General features: G+C 32.6%; 1 protein-coding gene, 1 long non-coding RNA gene and 1 pseudogene across 2 annotated transcripts; 2 read left to right on the top strand and 1 right to left on the bottom strand.

The window, feature by feature from the left end:
• Positions 1-492: 492 nt before the first annotated feature.
• On the top strand, positions 493-1891 carry LOC121789298. The gene is made up of 2 exons (XR_006048019.1): positions 493-1098; positions 1618-1891. It is a non-coding gene; the product is annotated as an uncharacterized LOC121789298 (long non-coding RNA).
• Positions 1892-7259: 5368 nt separating this feature from the next.
• Positions 7260-8392, top strand: LOC121789299 (2-alkenal reductase (NADP(+)-dependent)-like). Its single transcript, XM_042187777.1, has 3 exons — positions 7260-7349; positions 7724-7806; positions 8086-8392. The coding sequence occupies exons 1-3, from the start codon at positions 7260-7262 to the stop codon at positions 8390-8392; spliced, it is 480 nt and encodes a 159-aa protein (XP_042043711.1).
• Positions 8393-10630: 2238 nt separating this feature from the next.
• On the bottom strand, positions 10631-12911 carry LOC121789295 (annotated as a pseudogene).
• Positions 12912-15815: the final 2904 nt, after the last annotated feature.

Raw genomic sequence — 15815 nt, 5'->3', positions numbered from 1 at the left:
CATGCATATAGTGAGTGTAGAGATCGTAGATCTAAGTTTTAATCGGGGGGAATTGTTTGATTGCACGAGAAAAGATGTGTGTATGCGTTTATGGTTGTATATGAATGAATTTGCGGATGATTTGTGGTAAATGCTATGTGAATATATGAGAATATGATTATGAAATCTTTTTGAATCATGATTATGTGTTAGAAGCATGAATATATGTGTTTAGATGAACATTTGAGAAACCCTAATTCGAAATTGTGAAGCATGAAAACTGTGGTGTTCGGGCAGTAAGTTTCGACGTGTGTTTGACCGACCAAACGTTCGTATTTTGGTGCAAATTTTTAACTAAGTAAATTTCAAGATGTTTTCTGTGTTGTGTGAAAATTTCAGCCGTTTTGGACAAAAAATGAATTTTTAATGAATATTTGAAGTTGACTGCGCAGTTCTGCCAGAATTTGTATTCTCGTCTAGTAAGTTTCGTTTTTTGAAGTTGAAGTTGTTTGAAGTTGAAGTTGACTGGTCAGTCTCAAGATATTCCTGGACCAAGGGGTTAATTACATCGATAGCATGCAAATTCTCAACATCTAAAGGCTTTTTCGTAGCCTCATCAATGCTAAACGTGTACTTTTCCCCATGATAAGTTTGATTTGACCGAGCTAAAGATGTGAGTTTGATGTGAAATTTTAACTGTATGATATTTGATGTGTCTACTTTATTTTGGTAAAATTTCAGCCCCAACGGAGGTCGGATGAATTTTTAATAATTTTTAGAAAATGATTGCGCTGTTCTGCCAGATTTCTATCTTACAAAAATAATCTTTGTTGTTAAGTCTTGAAGGATATACATGATGCATATGTGTTAAGGAACTCATTCTATGATGAAGTGATGTGTTGTTCGTTGATGCATGCTATGGTGTGTTTCCTTGTATTGATAAACGTTTGGGATGGGTAAAAATTAAAGAGACGATGAAAGGAACGTTAGGGCATGCATGATAATGGTTGTGATGAAGGGCTGATTTTATTGTGTTGTTGATAAGGGTTGTCGTGCGTACGTGAGCACAAGGAGCGAGAGTTACATTGAATTGTGTTTTGTGATATCTAAGCAAGCGAGGTGGGCTTTCTTTAACTGAAAACTCTTTTATTTTTCTAAAGTATGATTGTGGAGCTATAAGGGTGGTTTAAAGTGTTATGTTATGCCATGGACAGTTTTGATGTTGAGATTGTGTGCCTGATGCCTAGTTCGTCTGAGGTTACTCCGTTAGGCTATATGACTTCGTGTGAAACGAATTCGGGTCTGAGTAGGGCCGCAAACCCTATGAAAATGTGTACACTGGTGGGATCGGGAGCCGTCTTAGCTAGTCGGCCGGTCTCGTGGGCGAATAGTGTGGCCACAATTTCGTGGCACTGTGGATGATGATGTGATTGTTGGTTTGTGATGAGAAAGTGGGGAGATTGTTTGACTGGCCAGTCTATGAAAATGTTTTGGTGATACTCGTGATATTTTCTTTTAAATAAACGTAAAACTCGAGTTCACTATGGTATGGATGACATAACTTATATAAATTACTTTGGCACGTGTTCACTGAGTATATCAAATACTCAGCCCTGCATATGTTTTCCTTATGTGCAGGTTGAGCGGGATGTGGCAATGGATGTTGAGTCGGCATAGGAAAATTGGATGCGTTGTGTCTTCATACATAGGCGTCATCCTATGACTCTCTTTTGATAACTCTTTTCCGCTGCTATTTATTGAAACTGATGTCATAAGAATTTACTTTACGTCGTATGGTTTTGCCTGTGTAAAACACTTAGATATTTTGAATTCCGCTGCTTACTTTAAAAACTAAAACGTTTTGTGGTCTAAACATTTGTTCTTGTGGAAATTAATTGACTTTTGCCTTAAACGTCCATTTTTTTTTGCGTCCCCCATTTCTTCCCCGCTTCTTAGTCCCTCCCTTAGTCGCGATTTCCCCGTCCTTGCTATCCTTAGTAAGGGCGGCCGTGACATAAAGAATATTCAGACTTGTATTTTTCTACTTTTAAAAGTGGAATATTCATAAATGGAACTAAATGTATGCTTGATAGAGTTAAAAAGGGCTCACACCCTAGAATGAAAGGAGTGATGAATTGCACAACTTTCGAAACTCTAATAACATTAAAAGGTATTTCGGCCCATGAATTTATTATTTTTGTCTAATATCTTTGAATTCCTAGTGGTCTATCTAACCCACCTAGAATAAAAAAGGATATAAATTATGATAATATTATTATTATCATACATGGTTAAGTACATAACTTCGTGTACAAATTTTTAACATGCATGTTACGTGGAAGCAACTGCAGAGATTGGCAGTCATTCTATAATTAATTAAATAATTTATTGAAATTACCCGACAAAGACGGGAGCATCACTATAAAAAAAGGTTAAATAAAATGAAATCAAATTAAGTATGCCATTCTATTGTTCAATAAATAAATGTTGAATTTGTTGAAAATTCGGTGCAATATCTCTCTCTAGGAACCGTGTATTTAGTTATATTATAAATCAAAATTGACAAAGTATTAGATGCAAGTGGTACCATAATCAGGATTCAAATCGATTAGTTATATATGCAATACATCAATAGGTTGTAATGACAAGTTAATCCGACTTAACTTCACATTCCTCCACCTACCCAACCAATTTTCCTAACACTGAATTTAGAGTAAAATAAAGTTAATCAATTAGTAGTATAATTCTTATAATCCCTACACAAATATAAGGACTAATTAAATTGAATATAGTGTTTCCGGTATTAAATGATCATTTAAAGGACATGAAAAATGAAGTAAGGAATATAAGTTATTTTTCACTTTTCACCTGTCCAAAACCGTCTGCGACTTCCAGCTCGTTCCCCAGCAGCACCGCCCCTGACAGAACCATCCTAATCGAGTTCAGGTCGAAGTTATCCACCAACGGAATTATTATTGACATAGATGTTTCATATTTTTATTAGTGTGATGGTAGAACGTGTCGCATAATTATTTCACCTACTGACATAGATCAATTGTTGTAAACACCCCATATTTTGTATTTACATTCACATATATATATATATATATATAGGGAGATGATCAAAATAAGTATGTGTTTAAATCCAGAAATGCAGCCCAAATCTTAGCTCTAGGATTAGATGATCTAATGGTTAATAATTAACCAAAAACACGGAAGGTCATAATTAAGCATTTTTTAGGTCATGCTTCGGTTGCCTGGTACGTCAACCGTCATCTCAGCGAACATTGTTCCGTACATCTTGGATTTCTGATTGTGGCGGATGAGATGTCTATGCACTACAAAGATGAGTTGAGATTGAGAGGGTTATTATTTATAAAATAAGGGTGTGGTTGAATTGGTAAATAGGGGCATTCATAGTGCATTTAATGGCCCAATGTAGAATTTGATTTGTTGGTTAAATTTTCTCTGTGACTCGTTTAATGGGCAAGGGCCCGTTGAATTAAGGCTGGAAATGACTGTTTTATTATCATGAAAAATTCAGTGATATTAATATATGCAACACTATTTCAATCTTAAATTACATATAATTTACTAATAGAGCCCACAACGGTAGAAATATAAAAATCATCTTTATTAGCTTTGAAACATCACTTGAAATGACTAGTTCAAGACAAAATTGATCTATGTCAGTAGGTGAAATAATTATACGACAAATTCAACCATCACACTAATAAAAATATGAAACATCTACGTCACTAATAATTCCACTGGTGGATAACTTCGACCTGAGCTCGATTAGGATGGTTATGCCAGGGGCGGCGCCGCTAGGAAGGAGCTGGAAGCGGCTCTGCTCAGCCGTGTGTCGCATGTGGTTTTTGGACAGGTGAAAAGTGAAAAATAACTAATATACTTAACTTCAATTTTATGTCCTTCAAATGATTATTTAATACCAGAAACACTAAATTCAATTCAATTACTCCCTATATTTGTGTTGAGATTATAAGAATTATACTACTAATTGATTTACTTTATTTTACTCTAAATTCAGTGTTAGGAAAATTAGTTGGGTAGGTGGAGGAATGTGAAGTTAGGTCGGATTAATTTGTCATTACTCCTTATTGATGTGATGCATATATATTAATCGATTCGAATATTTATCATGGTACAATTTGCATCTAATACTTTGTCAATTTTGATTTATAATATAACTAAATATTACTTATGAAAAAATATAGTATGGACAAACATGCAAGGAAATTTATGTTTATTAGTCAGCCCATGAATTTATTATTTTTGTCCAATATCATGAATTCCTTGTGGTCTATCTAACCCACCTAGAATAATGGACAAACGGGGTAGGAAATTTATGTTTATTAGTCAGCCCATGAATTTATTATTTTTGTCTAATATCTTTGAATTCCTCGTGGTCTATCTAACCTACCTAGAATAAAAAAAGGTTAGAAATTATGATAATATTATTATTATACATGGCTAGTACATAACTTCGTGTACAAATTTTTAACATGCATGTTATGTGGTAGCAACTGCAGACATTGACAGTCATTCTATAATTAATTAAACAATTTATTGAAATTATCGGACTAAGACGGGATCATCACTATAAAAAAAGGGTTAAATAAAATGAAATCAAATTTAGTATGCCATTCTATTGTTCAATAAATAAATGTTGAATTTGTTGAAAATTTGGTTCAATATCTCTCTAGGAACCGTGCATTTAGTTATATTATAAATCAAAATTGACAAAGTATTAGATGCAAGTGGTACCATAATAAGGATTTAAATCGATTAGTTATATATGCAATACATCAATAAGGAGTAATGACAAATTAATTCGACGTAACTTCACATTCCTCCACATACCCAACTAATTTTCCTAACACTGAATTTAGAGTAAAATAAAGTAAATCAATTAGTTGTAGTGATTCTTATAATCTCTACACAAATATAGGGAGTAATTAAATTGAATATAGTGTTTCCGGTATTAAATGATCATTTAAAGGACATGAAAAAATGAAGTTAGGTATATAAGTTATTTTTCACTTTTCACCTGTCCAAAACCGTCTGCGACTTCCAGATCCTTCCCCAGTGGCGCCGCCCCTGACAGAACCATCCTAATCGAGCTCAGGTCGAAGTTATCCACCAGCGGAATTCTCCAACACTGAACACTTGAAAAAAAGATCCAATTACGTGGGCCCACCAGGCCATATAAGGGAAACTGAACGAGTCTCAGTTTGTATTTTCTTTTATGACTTTAGGTTATGGCTGGCAAAATTTATTGTATTTATAGGCCATTAGGCATTAAGTTCACTACATTTGACTAATTCACTCACAACATTTGTAAAGTTGTTTTCAATACTTTCAATTTTTCGTAAAAATGCGACACAATATTAGACTTATTATTTATTTAGTTTGACTAAAGTTTAAATTTTGTCTCGCATATTTATTTAAAAAGATATTTTGATCCACTGTTTAAAGATTTTGTCCATTAGGTAGAGTACTTGTATTTTAAAGTCTAAAATTAGGCTTGTATATTAAAAAAATATATTTTGTCCTATACATTAATAAATTTTGTCAATTAGATAGAGTACTTGTATTTTAAAGTCTAAAATTAGGCTCCTATATTAAAAAAACATTTTTATCCTATACATTAATAATTAGTAGAGTACTTGTATTTTAAAGTCCAAAATTACGCTCGTATATTAAAAAAACATATTTTGTCCTATACATTAATAGATTTTGTCAATTAGGTAGAGTACTTTTATTTTAAAGTCTAAAATTAGGCTCGTTTATTAAAAAACATATTTTATCCTATACATTAATAATTAGTAGAGTACTTGTATTTTAAAGTCCAAAATTAGGCTCATATATTAAAAAAACATATTTTGTCCTATACAATAATAATCAATTAAGTGTCTTCGCTTCTGGTCCGAACCTATATATTTCAATTCATATTTAACATGTTAATCAAGTCAATCCATATTTAACTCATTCATCAAGTCAAAATGAGATTAATTAACCATTAGTTATTTACAAAATTAGTATTTTAATATGGCCAAGACATATAACCATATCTAGGAATGAACGGCGATTGGGGTCGAGGGGGGCCGACCGACCCCACCGCCGGCCCATGAATACGGCCAGAATCAAGCTTATGTCGTTGTGCTTCAAGTCTTCGACCCAATGATGTAGAAAGAATAGCAAATATGCAACGGCTAATGAAAAGGAGAGTGTTGATCAAGGATCAATTGAGAATTTATACTATATTTATTGGAGGCTATGAAGAAACTACACGTTTTGGCTTAATAAAGTGTTTATTTAGGCGCTATAAAGTTATTTATGAAGGTATTAAGACACTAAACGTTCTACTGTATTTTTTTTCATAGTCATAACATAATTACATCACTTTATCTGTGTTCATGGATTAATGTGAAAATCACATTTTATGTGAGAATCGAGAATAATATTTTGAATGTATAAACTTGGATAATTCACGGTAAAAATTAACCGTATGAAAATAATATATTTATTCGTGACTAGTGGGATTTTAAAGCATATCTTTCACTTAATTTAATATATAAATACGCCAAACTATAAACAAAGTTCAAGAAACAAAAGAAAATTATAAGTAGGGTTGAATTTAATATACATCACATTTATTATAAATCCCTTCTGTGGATGTGCCTCTCTCCTATTACAATGGAATTCTTGGTAAATTTGTTTCTCAAATTAGCCGCCGTATGTATCGTGTCTGTGCATATTATTGTAGGATAATTTGCCTATAAATTTATAAATTTTCATCAAAATATAGTTTTTGCATACAGACTTTACAATTCATAAGTAAATTATCAAACTATTAATTTGTTCTATTTAGCAACCAAACTATTAAATTCACATGTAAACGATCAAACTATTAATTTGTTCTGATTTTGCAACCAAACTATTGATTCGATTTGATTTTGCATTTTAACTATTAAATGTGACATCAACCAAATTAATGTTAAATTTTATTGTTAAATAATTCATTGGTTGAATTATGGTTATAGAATTATATCAAACCATTTTAAACTCAAAATCTTAATCGGAAGCAAAATCAGAATAAATCAATTGTGAATTACGTGTTTTAAAATGTTAACAATAATAACATATAACCACATCATACACGCATCGCTAACAAAAGTATTAGACTTAAGTAATAATCTTTAAATGAAATTTTCTGCGTCTATCATTGCATATTTTGACGATCATTTTGTGAAGGTATGGCCGGTATCAATGCATATGTTGGATTTTACGAGATTTGCTCTCCAAAAAAGGTTGAACTCGTCTTTATATCGACTGCATCAGGAGTTGTAGGTTAGCTTGTTGGCCAATTTGCTAAGCTATTTAGGTGTTATGTCGTTGGAAGCGCAGGATCACAACATAATGTCTTTTAATTATTCTTTTAAATTAATTTATAAAAATCCATTCACCAACTTCTTTTTTCAATTTGAATTTGCATAATTTGTTGGTGATTAAATGAATATGGAATATAATAGTAATAATTAACATAAATAACCATACAGTCAAAAGTCAACTCTAATTCAAGGTTTAAAATATTCAATAAGCATTATCTTTAATAAAAAAATATTAATAAAAATAACCTCAGCAATTATCTTCATACTGGGGCTGTAATTACTTTATATTTTATAGAGTTAATTTATTTATATATATTACTTTGTTCAAGGTTGACCTTTTGAAGAACATATTGGGGTTTGATGATGCATTCAACTACAATGAAGAATCGTACCTGAATGAAGCCATAAAGGGGTATATATATAAAGTGACAAAATTAATTAATTTCTTTTACATATATAATTAACTGATATGACCATATAGATTATGGGCCAACAAGATATTGGGTCGGGTCGGGCCGGTCCAATCCAAAGATATATATATACATATAGCCCATATGGCCCTGGCTAGCCACATAAATAAACAAAAAACATATATTTATGATCAAAATTTCTCTTTCGGTCTAATGAGCACAACCCCGGCCCGTACTTTGTTATCTCTAATAAGTGTATGAAATTAATCACAACTATTTAGGTACTTCCCCGAATGGATCGACATATATTTCGAAACTGTAGGAGGCAAAATTCTCGATGCGGTGCTACCGAACATTAGACCCCACGGTCGCATCACCGCCTGCGGGACGATTTCGCAGTATGACGAGGAGGAGCCAGACGCGACACATAACTTGATGTATGTGATCGTAAAGAAAATCCAAATGCAAGGATTCATCGTCTTCTACTACTTCATTGTTGAAGGAATTGAGGCTGCGCCAGCTGCTTTGGTTGGACACTTTTCTGGTCGCAATGTGGGAAAGCAATTTGTTCTTGTGGCTCGTGATTGATCAATTTGGTCCTATCGATCTTGATTTAATGGACGGTGAGGATTGATTTGTGTATTAATTTATATCTAAAATAATTTGTGTAAGCTTCAATAAAGAATTACCATTTTTATACATGTTAGAAACTTCTTTGTAGAATAAATCGAAGGCAACAATGAAATTTTCTTTGCTTAAAATTGTTTAATTCATTAAAAAAAATTCTCTATGACCTAGTCAAAAGAAATCGACGCTTGAATACACTAGTCAAAGGGATAGAACATTTGAATTTGAGTGAAAGTAATGCCACTGAATAGTTCACATTTCGATCTCATACTTTGTATTCAGTCACAGCAGGAGATGTTGTTAGATACATAATAATTTATTATTCTTGAATTATAATATTATAATATTAATATTTCCATGTTGAAATTTTGTATAATAGTATAGTTTTATCATCTTTCAACCACCATTATATGGGCTTAAATTAAACTAAAATATCGCAGTCTTCTAAACGTTATATGTTGCATTGTTATCGAGGAACATGTGTCGAAAAGACTTCAACGACGTCCCTTAATGATGTAATATGTATTTTTAAACTAACATTATGATTATGAATCAAAATTTTATCTCTCATTAAAGTACTCTAAGATAAGTTGAGAACACAAATTTCCTATCCAAATTATATTTTGAATCCGCCGGCAATGGTTGATCAATTATTGATATTTATTGTACTAGTATTATATTAGTATTACTCCTACGCAGTCATTTTGTTATTAAAGGTCTGCTGCTATAAATCCAACATTTATTTTTCACAAGCATGGTCAATTTTATAGTACTCCTCGGACCATCCCCACACATCTAAAAATAAACGTATTTCACGCTTGGTTAATGAAAATTATTCCTTTCAATTTATTGCACTTCCAAATTTTCAACACATAACAGGAAGCAATTTTTTTCCAACACATATTGTTTTATAAAGGGATATCGGTCTCCAAAATCATCAAAATTAGGCCAAGATTTAGTATTTCCCAATAACTTAAAAAATGGTCTAAAATATAACAAACTTTACACTTAATTTGTTTGTTAGTACTACTATTTCCCATGGCAGGTCAATCACCATATCCAACCAACTTCCGCGCATTTTTTATCTTACTTTGCACTTACTAAATCATTGTGATTTTCAACGTAGCTTTTCAACGTATATCTAAAATATTATAAACACTTCACAGTTGCCCACGTATAATAAGATTTTTTCTGAAAATATCATATTTGTGCTGAGTTGTGAAATAACAATAAAATGTAAGGTTTGTGATAATTTAGACTATTTTAATGCTCTTGGGATAAACTAATACTTGGAAAGTTTCATGATATTATATGTCAAGATACTTCAATTTAGAATATAAACAAAACAAAACACATAATGAAAAATGGAGGGAAACACGCAGATTGTATCGAAAGACTACGTGAAGGGTTTGATAAAGGAATCAGATTTGATTCTGAAAACCTCATAAATCAAACGGAATATTCCCAACGGTGCCTTTTTGGTGAAGGAAAAGGGAAAACACGGACCTCGCCGGGGGGCAAAAGAGTCAATATAATTGCGCTTCACCGGGGGGTAAATTAGGGTTGGCCCGATTTGTTTGACTCCTAATTCAACACTTCATTGATTATTTTATAATATAGATAACTAAAAAAAATAACTTTCAACTTTATATTAAATATATAAATTATATACTAAATTTTATTAATATAATAATAGATAAAATAAATTGGAAACTTCAAATTCACTAAGAAGAACATTTAAAATTCTTAAATATGCTTTGAAATTTCTTTTGTTTATGTTTTATTTTGCATAAATATCAATAGTATTTAATCGTGTTTATGTTTGAATTTAAGCATATATCTCAAATTCAATATTATTAAATGTTTTACATTTTATAAATATAACTAATTTTCAACATTATTTGATTGATCACATGTTAAATTTATCGGTAGCAAACCGATTAACCCGTTGGGCTAGCCCGAAACCCGAGTTTTTAGGGTTAGGGTTGAACTTCTATAACCTGAAAAAAACCACTACTTGATTAGCCCGCACCTGAGTGACCCATAACTCGGGCAAGGTTGGCCTGAAACCCGCTGGGCCGACCCGATTGACATCCCTACCAGAGACGTCTATGGAAGTTAAAATTCATAAATCTCGTATTTTGACTAAGTTTTATAATAAATATATTAAATAGAAAATGAAATAATGAGAGCCATGAATAGTGAAGGGAAGAGATAAATAAGAAATGGAGGATTGGAGGTGCTACCTGTTTAAATTAATAACAATACATCAAATTCATGTTCATATATTTATAATTCATGATTATAGCCTTATTTAAGTCCTTCCTTGTTTCCGATGGTAAAAACAGAATTACTCACGAGCAACCACCACCAACAGCTTCCCTACGTTGCGACCGGAGTATAAGCCAAAGAGAGCCCCAAGCGCGCTTCCAATGCCTTCGGCTATGTCTTCGACGTATGTGATCTTCTCTTCCTTGATTAGAAGCACAACCATCTCCAGGAACTTGGGGTAGAGATGGTAATGGTCGCTAGTGAAAAATCCTTCCATACGGACCCATTTTACTATTGCGTTAATCAAGTTGTGGACGCCTTCGGGCTGCTCAAGGCTGTTGTATTGGGAGATCATCCCACAAAGTGCAACACGGCCGTTGAGTCTCATGTTGTTTAGCACCGCTTCGAGCATCTTCCCTCCCACGTTGTCAAAGTAGATGTCGATGCCATCGGGGAAGTACCTAATTAACAACAACACAAATTTGTGAGTATTATCTACATAACGATAAATTGCCGAAAAAACTATAAAATTTGGTCAAATTCTATCAAAAAACTAACCAAAAAAATTATATATTTGGATTTGTTATCCACAGTCGTGGGATGATTGTGAACTGATCCATACTTGGTGGTTTTCTCAGCTGATTTACCAAACTTCGCGGTTTTTTGCTAGTTTTTATGAAATTTGTGTTGAATACAAAAGGATTCTTTTGTTATATAAGAACATAAATATGTGTATTGTGTGTTAAATTACTAACTATTCTTCAATGTTAAATAAGTATACACATTTTTATAGCAATGATAGAACCTCTTCAACGCTGCATTATAGTCTTGCTCTTCTTTATAGTTGAATGCTTCGTCAAACCCGAATTTGTTCTTCAAGAGATCGACCTTCATCAATGCAAAAGCCAACTTGTTCATCTAATGTGAAACATAAACTTGCCACAGAAGAAAAATAGCACATAAATCGACAACCAATCTAGCCAACAATCTAATAAGTTTTCGATAAGCCATTAGATTCTGACCTTTTCTTTGTTCCCCGCACTCCCAACAACGTAACACCCTGCGATCTTTGCAAATTGACCAACGAGCTGACCAACAGCTCCGGATGCAGTAGACCCTTTTTGGGAGAGCAAAACCTGAAAAACCCAACATAAGCTGTCATGGCAGGCATGCCTAAAATGATAACGCGAAACACGTTGATTTTCAGTCTCAAGTTCGTACATCTCCTACTGTTGTTTTTCAGAAACTATCAAGATAAACGTTACAAATCCAGCATTTCCCAATCTATTAATTCAAGCTTATATAGTTCATCAACAGCTCGTTTTCGTTAACAGTTTAACTGCATACATAACTTCTGCAGAATCACAAACAACTAGTTCTAGATCAGACAAATATCACTAGGAAGCATGAATCAAGCGTGAAATTTGAAGTCGATAATCACAAGGGGCTCGAGAAACTCACCAAGAATCCCTGTATAATAAGAGAGGGGCAAATCTTTATCTTGAACCTTAAACAATTGGTTTGGATCTTTAATAAGGCTATACTCCTCCCAGCCAGTAAACCCCCAAACTAGCTCGCCCGTCTTGAAATTGGATGAGACGAATCCAGTACTTTCGACTCTCCAAATCCATAAATAGGCTGTCACCAGAAAAAGGTCAACAAACACAAAAAGATGCAACCAACATTGCATCAATGGAAAGATAACATTTTTTATTTCTTTCCCCAAAATCTCAAACTATTCATCAAACAAGACCTCTGCAGAAACATCAAAAAGACATAGCAAACATTTTATCAATAGAAAGATACAGTTTATATTTTTCTCCCCAAAATCTCAAACTATTCATCAAACGAAAAAATACTACTGTTATATTCCAATGAGATCATCTACACAATATTGTATTATAAGTCTATTTTTTTAATAAAATAAAAAATTAAGGGCCCCAATTTAAATCAAGACATGTATAACAAATTCTATTCCAACCAGAAGAAAAATTAACTTCAACAAGAAAAATTTAACTTAAAAAAACTAAACTTACAGAATAAAAACTAAACTTACTGAATCCAGCGTGAAAGAAGGTGAATCGAGTTCCTGATTCTTCATGAGGCCAAGAATAAAAGGATCGATGGATAAGTAGAGATTCTTCACCAAAACGGCGTCGTCGCAACCGCTGGGAATTTTGATCTGAATTTTGGAAGTTCTCAGCGACATATCGGATTCTTTCACAGATGTTTTGACATAGTTGTTGAGTATCACTTGCTTGTTGCTAATTTCCTCACCAATTTTACCGTTAATTCTGGTAGAATTCTTGTGATCAGCTTCATTGTTTTATATCTGAAAATCCCTAGAAAAGCTCTTGGCTAATGGAGTAGAAGTTTGGGGTTGTGTGTAGTAGCGGCGCCTCTGCTAGGTGAGAATCATAGGGAGCTCTAATATTCTATGGAGGGACATCTTTTTTTTATTTTATTTTAGATCCATGAACTTTAAAAATATAATATGAGGTCCGTCAACTGTGAGTTAATATCACTTTTTTACTATTTTCAAGTTTTTTGGATGAAAATACCCTCAATCATATTTTTAATTAACCTATCACATACTCATATGGTTTTTGTAAATGATAATAAATAGCTAAAGTAGATATATGATAAAGTAACCTATCACGTAGAAGAGAGTCTTATCTACATTATCTACATTATTCTCTATCTTACTTTACCCTCAATCATATTTTTAATTAACCTATCACGTAGAAGAGAGTCTTATCTACATTATTCTCTATCTTACTTTACCCTTTCTTCATTAATTATTTATTACTCCCTCCGTCCGTGAAACGTTTTCCAGTTTTTCCATTTTGGCCCGTCCGTGACGTTGTCCGCTTTGCTATTATTTTACTTTTTTGGTAAATGGTTCTCATATTCCACTAACTCATTACACTTACATTCTATTATAAATTCAATATATAAATATGGACCTACATTCCACTAACTTCTTTCACTCACTTTTCTTTACATTTCTCAAAACATGGACAACATTTTGCGGACGGAGGAAGTATCATTTGTTCAAAACGAGTGCAGAAAATGAAATGTGACAAAATTTCAGGGACGGAGGGAGTAGTAAAAATATGTATAAAAAAATATGGGTATGTGATAAGTTTATTAAAAATATGTACCCGGTATTGAGGGTATTTTCATCCAAAAAACTTGAAAATAGTAAAAAAATATTTCGATTAATATTAACTCATAGTTGACAGACTTCAAATGATATTTTTAAAGTTCACGGATCTAAAATGATACATTGACAAAGTTCGTGGACTAAGTTCACTACATTTGACTAATTCACGCACAACATTTGTAAAGTTGTTTCAATACTTTCAATTTTTCGTAAAAATGCGACACAATATTAGACTTATTATTTATTTAGTTTGACTAAAGTTTAAATTTTGTCTCGCATATTTATTTAAAAAGATGTTTTGATCCACAGTTTAAAGATTTTGTCCATTAGGTAGAGTACTTGTATTTTAAAGTCTAAAATTAGGCTTGTATATTAAAAGAATATATTTTGTCCTATACATTAATAAATTTTGTCAATTAGATAGAGTACTTGTATTTTAAAGTCTAAAATTTGGCTCCTATATTAACAAAAACATTTTTATCCTATACATTAACAATTAGTAGAGTACTTGTATTTTAAAGTCCAAAATTAGGCTCGTATATTAAAAAAACATATTTTGTCCTATACATTAATAGATTTTGTCAATTAGGTAGAGTACTTTTATTTTAAAGTCTAAAATTAGGCCCGTATATTAAAAAACATATTTTATCCTATACATTAATAATTAGTAGAGTACTTGTATTTAAAAGTCCTAAATTAAGCTCGTATATTAAAAAAACATATTTTGTCCTATAAAATAATAATCAATTAAGTGTCTTCGCTTCTGGTCCTAACCTATATATTTCAATTCATATTTAACATGTTAATCAAGTCAATCCATATTTAACTCATTCATCAAGTCAAAATGAGATTAATTAACCATTAATTATTAACAAAATTAGTATTTTAATATGGCCAAGACATATAACAAGATCTAGGAATGAACGGCGATTGGGGTCGAGGGGGGCCGACCGACCCCACCGCCGGCCCATGAATACGGCCAGAATCAAGCTTCTGTCGTTGTGCTTCAAGTCTTCGACCCAACGATGTAGAAAGAATAGCAGATATGCAACGGCTAATGAAAAGGAGAGTGTTAATCAAGGATCAATTGAGAATTTATACTATATTTATTGGAGGCTATGAAGAAACTACACGTCATGGCTTAATAAAGTGTTAATTTAGGCGCTATAAAGTTATTTATGAAGGTATTAAGACACTAAATGTTCTAGTGTATTTTTTTTTCATAGTCATAACATAATTACATCACTTTATCTGTGTTCATGGATTAATATGAAAATCACATTTTATGTGAGAATCGAGAATAATATTTTGAATTTATAAACTTGGATAATTCACGGTAAAAATTAACCGTATGAAAATAATATATTTATTCGTGACTAGTGGGATTTTAATGCATATCTTTCACTTAATTTAATATATAAAAACGCCAAACTATAAACAAAGTTCAAGAAACAAAAGAAAAATATAAGTAGGCCGGGTTGAATTTAATATACATCACATTTATTATAAATCCCTTCTATGTATGTAACACCCACTTTTTTTTTCTAACTTGTGGAAAATTGACTCTTTAGTGTTGTTATTCGTATCTAATCTCTTTTACCTCGCGTTGTGATCGAGTGATATGTTTAAAGTAAGTATCATGTCGTCAGCTGAATGAAGTTCTTTTAGCATTGAAGAACTAATAGCTAGTTGAGAGGTTCTTTCTACAAATAAAAGTCCAAAAGCGTTTTTACAACGAGTTCGATGCTAGAATAAAATAAGAACACGATTTCGGACATCACAAGAGTCGTGCCGGGACGGACTCGCGCCGGGCAGCCGTGCCGAGTGCCGGGCAGCCCCGGGACAGCCATCTTCCGTCCTCCGGGTCTTGCTCGATCACCACATTTTTTTTACTCCCGATACCTACACGAAAGGATGGACCACGTGTCAAATCCACTTTCGACATCA

The sequence above is a fragment of the Salvia splendens genome, unplaced genomic scaffold (genome assembly GCF_004379255.2).
Source record: "Salvia splendens isolate huo1 unplaced genomic scaffold, SspV2 ctg202, whole genome shotgun sequence".
In the NCBI taxonomy this organism is placed as follows: Eukaryota; Viridiplantae; Streptophyta; class Magnoliopsida; order Lamiales; family Lamiaceae; genus Salvia; species Salvia splendens.
Note: the sequence above shows the minus strand (reverse complement) of the source record. Positions and strands in the feature narration are given on the sequence as shown.